The sequence below is a fragment of the Anas acuta genome, chromosome 10, assembly GCF_963932015.1.
Source record: "Anas acuta chromosome 10, bAnaAcu1.1, whole genome shotgun sequence".
In the NCBI taxonomy this organism is placed as follows: Eukaryota; Metazoa; Chordata; class Aves; order Anseriformes; family Anatidae; genus Anas; species Anas acuta.
Window position 1 is genome coordinate 12369811 of NC_088988.1, and position 14274 is coordinate 12384084.

Sequence of the window (14274 nt, forward strand, 5' to 3'; positions counted from 1 at the left end):
GTGAGAGCTGGGGGGGGGCAATGGGAAGGGGGTTTGGGGGTGCGGTGGGGTCTGGGAGGGGGGTGTTGGGGTGCGCAGGGGGCTGGGACGGGGGTTTTGGGGTGCGCAGGGGGCTCAGAGTGGGGTTTTGGGGTCTACAGGGGTCTGTGAGTGGGGTTTTGGGGTGCACAGGGGGCTGGGAATGAGGTTTTGGGGTGTACTGGGGTCTCAGAGTGGGGTTTTGGGGTGCAAAAGGGTCTGGGAGTGGGATGTTAGGATGCACAGGGGGTTGGGAGTGAGGTTTTGGGGTGCACTGGGGTCTGGGAGTGGGGTTCTGGGGTGCACGGGGGGCTGGAAGGGGGGTTTTGGGGTGTACAGGGGGCAGGGAGTGAGGTTTTAGGGTGCACAGGGAGCTGAGAGTGGGGCTTTGGGGTGCAAAAGGGTCTGGGAGTGGGATGTTAGGATGCACAGGGGGTTGGGAGTGAGGTTTTGGGGTGCACTGAGGTCTCAGAGTGGGGTTTTGGGGTGCATAGGGGTCAGGGAATTAAGTTTTGGGGTGTTGAGGGGCTGGGAGTGAGGTTTTGGGGTGCTCAGGGAGCAGGGAGAGGGGTGCTGGGATGTGCAGGGGTTTCAGAGTGGGGTTTTGGGGTGCACATTGGGCTAGGTGTAGGGTGTTAGGGTGCCTAGGCAGCTGGGAGTGGGGTTTTGGGGTGCACGGGGGTCTCACAGTGGGGTTTTGGGGTGCAAAAGGGGCTGGGAGTGGGATGTTAGGGTGCACATGAGTCTGGGAATTAGGTTTTGGGGTGTTGGAGGGCTGGGAGTGAGGTTTTGGGGTGCACAACGGGCTGGGAGTAGGGTGCTGGGGTGCACTGGGGTCTCAGAGTTGGGTTTTGGGGTGCACAAGGGTGTGGATGTGGGGTTTTGGGGTGCGCATGGGGCTGGGGGGGTGGAGGTTGTGGGATATTGGGGTGCTGAGGGCTGGAAGTTGGGTTTTGGGGTGTGCAGAGGACTGGGATTGGGTTGCTGGGGGGGCTGGAGGTTGGGGTGCTGGGGATGTGGGGGCGCTGGGGACTGGGGGATATTGGGGTGCCCAGGTTAGTGGGATGCTGGGGACCAGGGGTTTGAGGTACTGGGAGGCTGGAGGTTGGGATATTGGGGTGCTGAGGAATGGGGAGTATATTGGGGAATGGGAATTGGTATTGGGGTGACTGGAGGTTGGGGTATTGGGGTGCCCAAGGGGATGGAGACCAGGGGGATGCTGGTGTGCCAAGGCTTGTGGGGTTACTGGGATGCCCAGGGGACTGGGATGCGGTGGGTTGGGGAGTGTTGGGGTGCTTGGGGTCATGGGGTAATGAGGGCCTGGAATTTGGGGTTTCAGAGTGCTGAGGATGTGGAGGTTGGGGTGCTCGAGGGGGGGGTTATTGGGGTGCTTGGACACTGGAGGTGAGCTCCTCGGGGTGCTGTGGGCCAGGCTGTGGGGATGCAGCACCATCAGTGCCAGATCTCCGGCAACCCCAAATGCAGGGGGGGTGCCCGGTCCGCTCAGCACCCCCCCGTGGCCCTACAGCGCCCCATGCCCGTTTTTTGCCTGCCGCCGCCATGGCCGAGGGGAAGATCGCGGGGCTGTACGACCTGGAGCGCACGCTGGGCAAGGGGCACTTTGCGGTGGTGAAGCTGGCGCGCCACGTCTTCACTGGGCAGCGCGTGGCCGTCAAGGTGATCGACAAGAGCAAGCTGGCGGGCGAAGCGGCCGGGCAGCTGCTGCAGGAGGTGCGCTGCATGAAGCTGGTGCAGCACCCCAACGTGGTGCGCCTCTACGAGGTGATCGACACCCACTCCAAGCTCTACCTCATCCTGGAGCTGGGCGACGGCGGCGACATGTTCGACCACATCATGCGGCACGAGGGGGGGCTGGCCGAGGGTCGCGCCAAGCATTACTTCGCGCAGATCGTCCACGCCATCTCCTACTGCCACAAGCTGCACGTGGTGCACCGCGACCTCAAGCCCGAGAACGTCGTCTTCTTCCAGGAGCAAGGGGTGGTCAAGCTCACGGACTTTGGCTTCAGCAACCGCTTCCAGCCCGGCAAGATGCTCACCACCAGCTGCGGCTCGCTGGCGTACTCGGCGCCGGAGATCCTGCTGGGGGATGAGTACGACGCGCCGGCCGTGGGTAAGGGCGCAGCGAGGGGGTGATGCCCACCCCGAGCTCGTGCCTCCCTCGTGTGTGTGCTCATTGCCCTGCTAGGATGTGGTGTACGGGTGTGAACGGGCTCGCTCTGCTTGTGCTCCCCCTTCCCGTGGTGTTTTGGGCATCCTCGGGGGATAAATCCTGCACTGGGTGCTCGGCCACAGCGGGAGGCTGAGCGAGGCTGACCCGGTGCAGCTCCAAGCCGGAGGCAACTCAGTGCCGGAAGGAAACCTGCTCGGGATGCTGCTGCCTGCAGCTCGGAAAGTTTCCTCCGCTTGGCCCCCGCCCTGCTGGAGCTTCCTGCTGGGGTTCGGGGCCCATCCTGGGGTGCGGGGAGGCCCCACGGGGACAGCGGGGACGTGGGAGGAGAGGCAGGGCTGGGAGCCGCGCCAGCTCCGCTGGAATTTGGGGCAGGAGGATTGAGCAAAACAAAACGCTGGAGCTCTTAAAGGCAACGGCCCGGTTTCAGCACGGAGGGGGAAGGATCCTGAAGTGGGAGCTGGCAGGGCTCGGAGGGGTGATGGAAGCACGAATGCCTAGCTCTGCAAAAGCAAATCAAGCGAGAAAGCCGGCGCAGATGAGAAATGTAAAAATGCAGGCACTTAAGGAGCTGAAGGTATTAGCAGAGAGCCCCGGGCCTGCGCTCAGCATCCTAAAAATAAAACGGTTCTGCAATAGCAAGAAAATCAGTCTCCGAGCTGCCACGGGGGGCGGGAGCGCTGCACGGGCGCATTCCTGCCGCGGGTCCGTGTGGCAGTCACAGGGAGGCACGTGAAGATGACTGCTGCGGCTGGCGGCGGGGCTGGCCCTGTCCCTGTCCCCAGAGGAGGGCAGCGAGCCCATTTGGGCCGGTGCCCACACAGCTGGGAGAGAACAGCTCGGGGCTGCTGCAGCCTGTAGGGCAGCGGGGAGCTGTGGTGACAGTGCCACCCCGCTTTGGGGACCCCCTCCAGAGGGGTTGGTGCCACAGATGCGGGCTGTGGGTGCGTGCAGATGGTGGAAAATAGGGATGAGGAGGTGACAGAGCAGGTGGCCTTCATGCCCTCACCGCCACCTCTTCTGTGAAGTCCCTGGGGACCTGCTTGGATATGGGATAGGCAAGATCCTTCCCTGTGTTGGTGGCACCTGCCGTGGGGCAGGACCTGGAGCAGCACCCCAAGGGGCCTGCGCCCTGCTGGAACCTGCTGGGGGGTACCTGGGCTCTCCTTGGGGGTCCTCAACGAGGCTGGGGACGTCAGCCTGGCCACGGTGGTCGCACTGGCTGGGGTTGCTGAACCTCCTCCTCCTCCTCTTCCTCTTGCAGACATCTGGAGCCTGGGCGTCATCCTCTACATGCTGGTGTGCGGGCAGCCGCCCTTCCAGGAGGCCAACGACAGCGAGACGCTCACCATGATCATGGACTGCCGCTACACCGTGCCCCCGCACGTCTCGGCGCAGTGCTCCGAGTAGGCACCTCTCCCCCCTCTGTAACCCCGGGGTGGCTGCCCCCATCCCCGTGGGTGTCCCCGTGGGTGTCCCTGTCCCCGTGGGTGCCCCAGGATTGGGTTGGGGATGGGGGAAAGCTCCCGGCCGTGCTCTGATGGAGGTTCCCGGTGTCGCTCCCTTCCCCGGGCAGCCTCATCTCCAGGATGCTGCAGCGGGACCCCCGGCAGCGAGCCTCCCTGGAGCAGATCGAGGGCCACGCGTGGCTGCAGGGGGTGGACCCGTCCCCCGCCAGCCGCTCCCTGCTGCCCCTCACCTCGCACAAGCGCGTGTCCCGGGAGGAGCACGAGATCATCATCCAGGCCATGACGTGCGGGCACATCGCCGACCGGGACACCATCCAGGAGTGAGTGTCGGGCACCTCTGCGGCCGGGACAGAGCGCTGGGGAAAGAGGTTGGAGACCCCCAGGGTCACCCCTGGGAGCGCTGCGTCCCTCGGGCGCTGACGCTCAGCCCTCCCCGTGTCACGCAGGGCGCTGGAGGCCGACCGCTACAACCACATCACGGCCACCTACTTCTTGCTGGCGGAGAGGATGCTGCGGGAGAAGCAGGAGGAGCAGGGCCGCCGCCGGAGCCTCCTCTACGACCTGGCCAAGCAGGTGCAGAGCAGGTGAGCCCCCGCCGCCTCCCTGTCTCCCCCCCAGCATCCCACGCTGGGCGCTGACTCCTCCGCTCCTCCCCGCTCTCAGGACCGACCTCTCGGACACGTTCAGCCCCGTGGATGGCAGCGGTGGCCTTCAGCCCTTCACGGAGGCGCCCGGCAGCCCCCAGCCACCCTCCCTGTCTGCCTGCGGGGACAGCGGTGACAGCGGCCGCGGCCTCCGCCAGCCCCCCCGGGTGCTGCTGAAGGCCCCCGCCATCGACACCACCATCACCAAGAGCGCCCCGGCCCTGCAGCAGATCTGCGAGGAGGAGGAGGAAGAGGAGGAGGACGAGGGCAGGCCCGCCGTGATGGAGAGGAAGAGCAGCTCGCTGAACCAGGAGCAGATGCGAGATTTCCTCCGCGCCGGGGCCCGCCGGCTGTCGTGCCGCGGGGAGGTGCCGGGCTGGGGGGCCGAGCCGGGGGGCTGGGGCGGGCGCCCGGGTGCCATCGGAGGCGGGCGAGGAGCCCCGGGACCCCTGGAGCCCCCCAAGGGGAGGGAGGAGGACGTGGGGAGCCCCCAGGAAAGGGGGCCCGTCCTGCCGCCATCCCCAGACCCCACGGACAAATGCCAGGGGGCCCTCAGCAGCCCCCACAAACAGGCCCGGCGGGGGGTGGAGAGCTCGGGCCCGGGGGGCACCGAGGTGGGCGCGGAGAACGTGATAAAGCTGGACCCGGGGAAGGGCAAGAGCGGCAGCCTGCGGGACCGGCTCCTGCAGTTCCCCCTGTGCGAGAAAGCCCTGGCCTTCAAGATCCGGCCCAGCTCCAAGGAGAGCCTCCTGTCCTTGGGGCAGTTCAACTGCTGCCATGTCATTTAGCCCCGGGCAGGGGCTGTGTGCGTCCCCCCGCAGCCCCCCCCCGGTGCTGCTGCACTGCTTCCACCCCCCCGCTCGCCCCCATATCACCCCCATCGGCCACCTCCCTGCCGCGGGGCCGGCTGGGCACATGGAGGGGGGGGGCAGCTGGGCTGGGGTCCCTGCCCTCCCCGCTGTCCCCAGCACCCCGTGCTCAGGGATGGGTGGACAACGACATTTTTTTAACTACTAGAAAGAGTTTTTTTAAATAGTCTATTTTAATGTAATTAAATAAAGATGGCTATATTCCCCCCCCCCCCCCCAGAGCCTGAGCAATCCTGGGACCGTAGCCCCAGGGCCAGGCTGTCCTGCCTGCCCCCCCAGCCTGTCCCCCCCTCACCCCAGATGCGCTTCCTATTTATTACCTCTTTGTTTTCTTGCTGGCAAGAAATGACTGACGAGGGAGGCGGGCGCCCGGCCCGCTGTGCGCTGAAGGGATGGGAGCCGCTGGGAAGCAAAGTTCATCGGTCCAATAAACCACGCTTTGGGTTTGATGCGGTTGCCTCTTCTTTCTGGGTGGGGGTCTTATAGGAAGAGGAGGGGGTTATGGTGTGGGTTGGGTGGTGGATGGACGGACAGACAAGGCAGCAGACCCCATGTCCATGGGAAAAGAGGCAGGAGAGGGTGCGTGGGGCAGGCTGCAGCCCCCCCAGCCCTCGGGCTCCCCTTGCTCACGCCTAAAGGATAAAGCTTTCGCCTGAACAGGGGCTTGAACCCTGGACCCTCAGATTAAAAGTCTGATGCTCTCCCAACTGAGCTATCCAGGCTCACGTTTGGGATTTTGGGTGATGCTCAGAACAGCCCCGTGAGCCCCCCGTGTCCCTGTGCCAGCAGGGGGATGAGGTGGGGACTCGCTGCTCCCACCAGGCTGCCCCCAGAGCCCCTCTCCCTGCCCCTGTCCCGGGACACCGCGGGATGCCCGAGGGCAGCTGTGGGACCCCTGAAGGAGACGGGGCGACCACAACCCGAGGCGCTGTGCTCGTGCAGCGGTCAGTGCTCTGCGCTGTGGCCGCAGCGACCTCGGTTCGACTCCGAGTCCCAGCAGTGGCTTTGCAGAGACCCAGAGCAGCGCCCACGTCCCACATCGCCCATTTTGCTCTCCGAAATGTTCCTCTGTGTGCCCACAACTGGGTGCTTGGGTGGACATGGGCACCTCAGGGAGCTCAGGGAAGGGGCGTGAGGTGCTGGAGGGCCTGGAGCCTCCCTGCTTTTTGGGAGAGGAGGCACTGAGGGGAAGCCATGAGGAGAGGCTCTGAGGGGAGGCACTGAGGGGAGCACTGAGGGGAAGCCATGAGGGGAGCCCGGCGCCATGGCCGCGCGCTCCGTTTTTGCCTCACGCTTCTCATCGAGCCGCCCTCATTAAGCAGCTAATTGCCTCCCTGAGGAGATTTTGAGAGGATTTGAAGAGAAAAAAGGGAGAGGAGGCGCCGTGAGGAGGCGGCGCTCCCTCCCCGCCGCCCTTTCGGGCCCTCGGCAGCCACCGTCGCGGGGCCGTGAGGCGGCAGCGAGATGGCGGCGGGCGGCGACCCCGCGGCGGCTTTCGTGGCGTGGTGCGGGGCGGCCGGCGTGAGGCTGAGCCCCAAGGTGCGGCCTGAGGGGACCGGCAGGGGGACATTGGGGGTGTCGGGGGTGTCCCCTGCCCTGCTGACGGGTCTCCTCTCGCCGCAGGTGCGCCTGAGCCGGCAGGGCACGGTGTCGGGCTACGGGCTGGTGGCCGGCGAGGAGCTGGCGGCGGGGGAGCTGCTGGTGGCCGTGCCGCGCCCCGCGCTGCTCTCCCAGCACACCTGTGGCATCCGTGGGCTGCTGAGGGACGGTGAGCACCGGGAGGGGCCCCAAAGTGTCCCCAAAGGCTCCCTAAAGTGTCCCCAAGGTGTCCCCGGGGTGGCCCCAGGGTGCTGGTTCTGCCCGCAGGATGAGTCCGTCCCCCCCCCCCCCCCCCCCGGTTCTAAGGGCTTGGGGGCAGAGCAAATGGAGGAAATCTGCCTTTAATCTGCTTTATTTTGTCTGTCATTGCTCCGTGCATAGCTCAGGACGCTCTGCAGAGCCAGTCCGGGTGGGTGCCGCTCCTGCTGGCCCTGCTCTACGAGTACACGGCCAGCAGCTCCCCGTGGAGGCCCTATTTTGCTCTCTGGGAGGACTTCAGGAGCTTGGATCACCCCATGTTCTGGTAAGGGGGCACAGGGGGATGTGGGGTGGCCCCTTGGGACAGTGCAGTGATGGGGGTGCAGCCCCAGAGCCTTGGGGGTGGAGGTGGTGCTGGTGGGAGACTCCATCTCCTCTCATTTAGCCTTGTACCAGGAGCCTGAGGGATGCTCCAGACCCTACCTGTAACAGCAATCCAAAATCCAGAGAGCAGGGGGAAGCTTAATTCCCTTTCCTTTATCAATTCCCTTCCCTTAGGGGAAGGAGTTTACAGACCTTTCTTGCTGAAGCTGCTCTTTTCTTTGCACCAGGCCTGAAGAAGAAAGGAGCAGGCTGCTGCAGGGCACTGGCATCCCCGAAGCAGTGGACAAGGACCTGGTTAACATCCAGCTGGAGTACAGCTCCATCGTCCTGCCTTTCATGCAGGCCCACCCCGACGTCTTTGACCCCAAGGTGCACACGCTGGAGTTGTACAAGCAGCTGGTGGCGTTTGTCATGGCTTACAGGTGAGGAGGGAGGGCTTTGTGCTGACAGAGAGGAGGCAAAAAGCAAATTGTAGGATGAGGGGATGGTGAATGATCAGAGGCTGCATTATTTAAAAGGTTGCAATTGCACAGGAGTGCAATTCGGTAAGCCGAATCCCTGTATTACAAGATGTAAAACAGTCCTGTCTTCATGTCCCTTGTCTTAGTTTTCAGGAACCTTTGGACGAGGAAGATGAAGATGAGAAGGGACCCAATCCTCCCATGATGGTACCCGTAGCAGATATTTTGAATCACGTAGCCAACCACAACGCCAACCTGGAATATGCTCCTGTGAGTGGGAAGCTCTTGTACTGGGCCCCATCCCAGAGTTGAGGCTTTGTTCGTGCAAGGTTTGCTCACTGACTCCACAGCAGCACTGCTCACCTGCCAGGGCAGCTCCCTCAGAAAGAAGAAGCTATTTTGCTTGACAGAAGCAGCTGCTGCTTGCCTTGCCTTAGCCAGGACAACCTTAGGGTCAGCTGAGCCTCTCTGAAGACGCTTTTGCTGTAGGACAGGAGCTGAAGCTTGTTTTTCTCGTTGCCTGCTATTGTGCACACAAGGTAGCTTTTTCCCTAAGATTATAGGTAAGAGATTGCACATACCTGAATCACCTTCCTGGGAACGGCGCTGCTGAGGGAAAACCCAACACCCGTGCTCAAGAACCACCCTCTTTCATGACTGAACCTCTCCCCTCTCTGCTTGCAGAAGTGTTTGCGCATGGTGACAACACGGCCCATCAGCAAAGGGCAAGAGATCTTCAACACCTACGGGCAGATGGCCAACTGGCAGCTCCTGCACATGTACGGCTTCGCGGAGCCCTATCCGGGCAACACCAATGACACTGCTGACATCCAGATGGTGACAGTGCGCAGGGCAGCGATGCAGCGTGAGTGGCACAGGGGGAAAAGGGATGGAGCAGGGGTGGCTCCTGTTAAACAGTGATGTAATGAAATGGGCCTCGAGGATAAAGGGAAAATGAGGCTGTTCTGTAGCATTTCGAGAGCTGGGGCTGTGCCTTTTGCTGCCTCCTGTTTCCCCTTCCCCACCACTGCAATGTGAGTTGGCTGTTGCAGCTCTGCTGCCTTCCAAACAGGTGCCAAAAACGAAGCACAGCGGCAACTGGTCTCAGAGCAGTGGGACTTCTTGTGCCAGCTGGAGATGGTGGGGGAGGAAGGCGCCTTCGTGGTTGGCTGGGATGAGGTGCTGACAGAGGAAGAGCTGTCTGTGACCCTGAAGGTAAGCAACACTACACAGTTGCCAGGTGGTCAGAGCTATGCTAGGAACAGCATGGACACTGCAGCTGCTTGAACAGCATGTGAAAGGGTGAAATGAAGGCAGACAAGCATGGGAAGGGATTTTGTTCCTAATAGTTTGTGGGAAAGGAATTCACAGGTGGCTTTGTGCTGTTTCACACATCCGTGAATTAGAAAAAATGAGGAAATAAGCAGTAGAACCAAAACTTGAGCAAAGCTGAGATAAATTAACTTGGGTACAGTGTTAAATATGAGCTTTGGGCAGTGGCTAATTGCTGGCTGGCTCAAGGCACGCGCCTGAGGGTCTCTAATCAATTTTATGACTGATTCGGGCATGTGGACAGCACATGGGGCTACGGGGAAAGTATATGTAGTGGAGAAGGATGGCAATAAAGGCCTTCTGTTCAAGAGCCATCAGGTGTCCATGTCTTTCATCCCTTCCATAGTCCTGTGTGGGAAGGGGTAGGGGTGTAGCTGTCCAGCTGCCAGGCTTCCCATGGCTCTGTTACCGTCCTTCCCTGGAGCAGCCACCTGCATTTACTTGTATGCTGCCCTCAAGCAGCTCTGTAGGGTTGTTAGCTTTGTAGGCAGCAGCTGAGGTTTGTGATTTGGAAGCTCTTTTAATCATGGAATCATAAAATGGTTTGGGATGGAAGGGACCTTAAAGATGATCTAGTTCCAAGCCCCCTGCCATGTGCAGGGCTGCTGTCTACGCTGGTTTTACTTGTACTGCAGCCAAGGAACAATTCACCTGCTCCCTGTGGCCCTGAGACTGCAGTTCTCTGGGGAGGAAAGCCTGACACACCCACGGTGCCACTGGCCTGTCTCTTTGCCTGGGTCATTTCAGGTGCTGTGTATGTCAGAAGAAGAATTCAAGGAATATAAGGAACAGGATGGCTGGGAAGATGACAGTGAGGAAGAGGAAAGCTCCACTCTTTCTAACGAAGCTCTCTCCAGACTTAAAGCCCCTTGCAAGAAACTCCTTTATGACAGTGTGCTGCTGACCCTGGAGTCCTACAGGTCAGACCTGAAAGCAGACCAGGACTTGCTAAAAAAGGAAGCTTATGAGAAACTGAGTCAAAGGGAGCAGCAAGCTTTGCATGTACGCTATGGACAGAAAAGGATCTTGCATCAGCTGCTAGAGCTGGTACGCTGAAAGCCTCATTGCCCCTGGAAGTGAACTGCCTGCAACTGTGCTCGTAGAGGGAAGGGCAGCCTTCAGCCTTCCCTTCTACAGCAGTCAGAATGGATGCCAAGACTGAATACGGACCCACTTGATTCTCACGGTTTGTGGCTTTTCAGCTACCTCTACATAGATAAAAAAAAAATATCTTGCACAACAATAGCATTGTTGGGTGGCCTTATCTTTCAGGGAAAGCTCTGGAGCACAACTACTGTCTTTTTCTGGAGAACTTAAAATCCAGATCTGGTTGTTCAATGGTTGCTTAAGGGAGACAGACATACACCATCATAATAAAAAGTGGATTCCCTCATTCAGCATCCCAGGTTTAAAGCAAGAACTGTGCCTTGTCCAGATGAACAGGGCAGAAAGAAATCTAGCTGGTAGGTTCAGACTAGGGATGCTAACAAACAACTCTTCACACATAATTTCTTAACACTGAGCATTTTACAAGTATGAGCCCATCTATCTGTTTTTTCTGTAAGGCAGAATGTTTCCTTTTACTTCTGTAAAAAGCACTCCTGTAAGGGCTTGAGAAGACCCCATGTAGGAGGGTCACAGGTCTGCAGCTGCTGTAGGTGAAGCATTTGATACCCGCACTCCAGCTGATGCAGTCCCTGAGCTCAGGCTCTGCTGTGAGGGAACATTTCTTACCCAGTGCAGTCTACTTCAGCAGAGTGCAAAACCCCAGCTAGAAGAGATCTTTGCTGCTGCTGTTACTGCAAACCAGCCAACCCCAGACTGTATCCCTGGGTGTACAGGTCAGCTACATCCCGAACTGCACTGCTGGGGGGCAGGGTGTTTTAACATGACCCAGGGTGCTTCCCCCCACCCCTTTTACAGTGGTACAAGGCAGTGGCTGTTCAGAGTCCCAGGCTTGGCTCTTCCTACAGCAGACTACACTTCAAACTATGCACACAGTGAACAGAAAGCCTTAAGTTCATCAACGTATGTTCTACCCAGTCTCTGCTGGCAAGGACCCTGATAATCCCTGTGGAGTGACACCAGCAGTATTTGACAGTACCAGCTGCAGGATCCTTACCTGGTAAGAGGATATGAGATGTAGTTGCCTCTATCCTACCAGCCTGTAGGTAGGAAATTAACTTCCTGTAATGCAGGGTGGGATCTTGGCTGAGTCCTTTCTACCTTCTGCTCTTTTATACCAGCCTAACAGTTCTTAAGGCCAGAAGGGAACTAGCTGTGTACAGCAGCATTAGTACAGAACCAGAGAGACCTTTGAGCTTTAGCACAGCCAGCGTTAGGAGCCAGTAGGACAAGCCAAGAAGCTCTGCATATGGTTTGGTGAAGTGGCAGAGAAACCCCACCAAATCTGGGCTAAAACTGGTTACTGATAATTCACTGTATTCTAACCAGGAGGGGAGAACAAGCTAGGAGTTCCAATGCCGTAAGAAAATGATTCAACCTTTAAAATGCCCAATTTCAGCAAAACTGCTGACCTGCCAAACGAAGGCCAGGGAAGTGTAGGAACTGGTAAGCAACTACTCCTTTAAGTTCTTGAGCCACAGTCCACCTGCATGTTTGGCTCCGTGGTCCCTTGGATCTCATTTTCTCTCTGTGCAGCAAAAGCACAGACAGGGAGAATCCCTTAAAGCTCAGCAGGGAATCCTGACCTCTCTGCCCATGTAAAGAAGGAAGCAGTGAATCCCTTTTCCTAGTATCTGCTAGGTTGTATGGTATAGGCTACAAGAAACATTAGCAGTGCTAAAGCTACCTATTCTTACAGGTTGAGTTAGCTAACTAGCAAGCTTGCACATATGCCTGCTGAAAGAAGCATCTTATCAGTGAGCAAATAATTAGAAACTAAGCTGGTGTGCTACCTTCGCTCTGTGTCCCTCCACTGCAGTCTCCTTTCCAGCCCAACTTTGTCAGAGATGAACTCATGAACTCACAACTACGGCGTCTCCATCTCCACACAGCTCCTGTGCCCTTCCCTTCTGCACTTCAAAATGAGGCCCTATCTATATGCGTAACATTTTCCCTCTCGCCTCGATCCTAGAAGCAAACCCAGTTAGTTACTCTTGCTAGGCACTGCCCAAAATACACTGGGAAGTTGCAAATTTTGGATGGGTGGAAACGGACTTTGAAAGACATCAACTGGCCAGGTAGGATGGAACTGGAGAGAATAAGCACAGGGGCACGTGCTGCATGTCATGACTTTAATGTGTAACTACAGTATGCATACATACAAGAAGTGGGAGAACTAAAGCCCAAGAACTAGAAAGGCTACAAAATACAACACATGGACCAATACTTTACAAAACATTCAAAATCCTTACAAAATGGGCTGTATTGGTCCTTTTTTTCTTTGCTTTTGTTTTTTTTTTTTGCGTGTTTTTTTTCTTTTTTTTTAAACAAACTTATACTGTGTGGTCACAGGGTAGGGAAAGGTCTAGATTTATTCCCCCCCCTCCAAAATTTACAAGTGTCAGGAGGAAAAAAAAAAAAAAAAAAAAAGCTATAGGCCTGGTCTCTGGTTTCTTTACTAAAAACAGCTGACCCTCTCCCAAAGGGCCTGAGGTGTGTCTTCAACAGAAAGGAGGCGTTCTCTGACTGCCACACCACTTGCTGTCTGTCAGCATTTGATGGGGTGGGGGGGAAAAGAAAAGCTGAACCTCAAATCCCTCCCTCACCCTTCCCCCTAACTCCATAATATTCCCATATTCCAAACGTATCCACCTTTTTTTTGTAAAACAACTTAGTGATTTAAAGGTCCCCCATCCACATAAAGAAAAAATAAGTTACATAATAATATAACTGGCTTTTCAATATTCTTTGGGAGTCTGGGAATGTCAGGACAAGGAGGTCTGCCCCAGACAAGTGCTTGGCATCAGCAGCTGCCCCTTTATTACAAGCTGGACAGGCACCAGTTACCCACCTGCCTTTTACACAATTTGCACAAACCCAAAAGTCCAGACAAATGTTTCTGTTCCTTGTATTTACACTAGTTCAAAATGATATTCACAGCATCTTCTGAATTTTGGCCAAAAGTCAAAAAACTTGTTTCAAACTTTGGAACGTGCCCACACAGACTTTCACCCAGGATCTGTTGCATGTAACCCAATCGAGGGAGCTGGGAAGGTCGGGAAGAGCCTTACGGATTCTTCTGTCGGTCGATGGGACGGGGACCTCCAGGCCGGCACGCTTACCGCACGAGATGCAGCTCACCTAACTGGCACCCGTCCCTTCCATCACTTGCTGGGCCTGCTTCTGCCCCATGCAGCACTGTGCAACCGACTGGAACAACCTGAGCACAGAAGCAGAGCATCATTAGGTGCCTGAAGGGTATTCATCCCTGCAATCTGACACGCTGCCACGTCCATCACCATCATAGATGCACGAACTCACACTGCATGTGAATTAGCAAGCCCTGAGCTGGGCTAAGAGGCCAGGATCTGATCTAGAGTGCTGCTACATCACGGAAATGCAATGCTCTCAGCTCAATCCCCATTAGGATACAGAGGAACAGTGTTTGAACAGTGCTGGCATTATAGAGCAGGCTGCTCTGAACCCTCTGTACTGAGGCTGGCAGCCCTGTTTCCCAGTTCCACAATCTTTTAAAAGCATCTCCAATGTCTCCTCCCTTTGCAACCTAAAAATTCACTGTGGAACAAACATCCACACACACAGGACAAGAAAACTTAAGCATCTCTCACAGTAGCCTGCTCTTGACTTCCAGTAATCCCTTTACATTCTGCTCTCAGGCTGCGTTTCCGCCTATTATGGCAGCAAAGGGTGCTTCCACTACAAAGCATCAGAAGCTCAAGGTACAGCTCAGCCCCTGCCTCAGGTATACTGTTTTAGTCATTTTGTTGTTAGGTTATACTCACTTCTCAATTTCTGGAGCACAGTGAACAAATTCATGGTTCCAGAATTTAAACGCTGGATTTTTTATCAGCTCAATGAAAGTAATAAGGAGACCCCAGGGATGAGGCCTATTTACAATCAGTCGTTCCAAGAGAACCCTGGAATCCGAAAACAAGAACAGTTAGACCAAGAAAGAACTGAAATACA

General features: G+C 57.1%; 3 protein-coding genes and 1 non-coding gene across 13 annotated transcripts in view; 2 read left to right on the forward strand and 2 right to left on the reverse strand.

The window, feature by feature from the left end:
* The first annotated feature begins 1406 nt into the window (after window positions 1-1406).
* LOC137862159 (SNF-related serine/threonine-protein kinase-like) lies at window positions 1407-5295 on the forward strand. The gene is made up of 5 exons (XM_068693882.1): window positions 1407-2149; window positions 3471-3612; window positions 3783-3995; window positions 4122-4259; window positions 4339-5295. Exons 1-5 carry the CDS (start codon window positions 1498-1500, stop codon window positions 5105-5107), a joined length of 1914 nt encoding a protein of 637 aa, XP_068549983.1. The 5' UTR covers window positions 1407-1497; the 3' UTR covers window positions 5108-5295.
* A 542-nt stretch (window positions 5296-5837) lies between these two features.
* TRNAK-UUU (transfer RNA lysine (anticodon UUU)) lies at window positions 5838-5910 on the reverse strand. Its single transcript has one exon. It is a non-coding gene; the product is annotated as a tRNA-Lys (tRNA).
* A 528-nt stretch (window positions 5911-6438) lies between these two features.
* SETD6 (SET domain containing 6, protein lysine methyltransferase) lies at window positions 6439-10591 on the forward strand. The gene is made up of 8 exons (XM_068693883.1): window positions 6439-6727; window positions 6812-6956; window positions 7169-7310; window positions 7597-7791; window positions 7977-8100; window positions 8515-8695; window positions 8903-9045; window positions 9910-10591. Exons 1-8 carry the CDS (start codon window positions 6653-6655, stop codon window positions 10216-10218), a joined length of 1314 nt encoding a protein of 437 aa, XP_068549984.1. The 5' UTR covers window positions 6439-6652; the 3' UTR covers window positions 10219-10591.
* A 1814-nt stretch (window positions 10592-12405) lies between these two features.
* CNOT1 (CCR4-NOT transcription complex subunit 1) overlaps window positions 12406-14274 on the reverse strand; it is a 58325-nt gene continuing 56456 nt past the window's right edge. For all 10 annotated transcript variants that reach the window (XM_068693881.1, XM_068693876.1, XM_068693879.1 and 7 more), the window contains exons 48-49: window positions 14091-14225; window positions 12406-13507 (exon numbers count right to left, since the gene is read on the reverse strand). In XM_068693881.1, coding sequence (XP_068549982.1) covers window positions 13429-13507; window positions 14091-14225 — 214 coding nt within the window. In that variant the 3' untranslated portion in view covers window positions 12406-13428. The remainder of the gene's footprint in view (window positions 13508-14090; window positions 14226-14274) is intronic.

What these genes read in the sequence shown, in the direction of transcription:
- LOC137862159 (XM_068693882.1), top strand. Translation starts at nt 1,498, where the DNA reads ATGCAGGGGGGGTGCCCGGTCCGCTCAGCACCCCCCCGTGGCCCTACA. An exon ending in GTACGACGCGCCGGCCGTGG is followed by an intron (nt 2,150 to 3,470) that starts GTAAGGGCGCAG and finishes TTCCTCTTGCAG; the next exon opens with ACATCTGGAGCCTGGGCGTC. An exon ending in GACCGGGACACCATCCAGGA is followed by an intron (nt 3,996 to 4,121) that starts GTGAGTGTCGGG and finishes CGTGTCACGCAG; the next exon opens with GGCGCTGGAGGCCGACCGCT.
- SETD6 (XM_068693883.1), top strand. Translation starts at nt 6,653, where the DNA reads ATGGCGGCGGGCGGCGACCCCGCGGCGGCTTTCGTGGCGTGGTGCGGG. An exon ending in GCGTTTGTCATGGCTTACAG is followed by an intron (nt 7,792 to 7,976) that starts GTGAGGAGGGAG and finishes CCCTTGTCTTAG; the next exon opens with TTTTCAGGAACCTTTGGACG. An exon ending in GCGCAGGGCAGCGATGCAGC is followed by an intron (nt 8,696 to 8,902) that starts GTGAGTGGCACA and finishes CCTTCCAAACAG; the next exon opens with GTGCCAAAAACGAAGCACAG.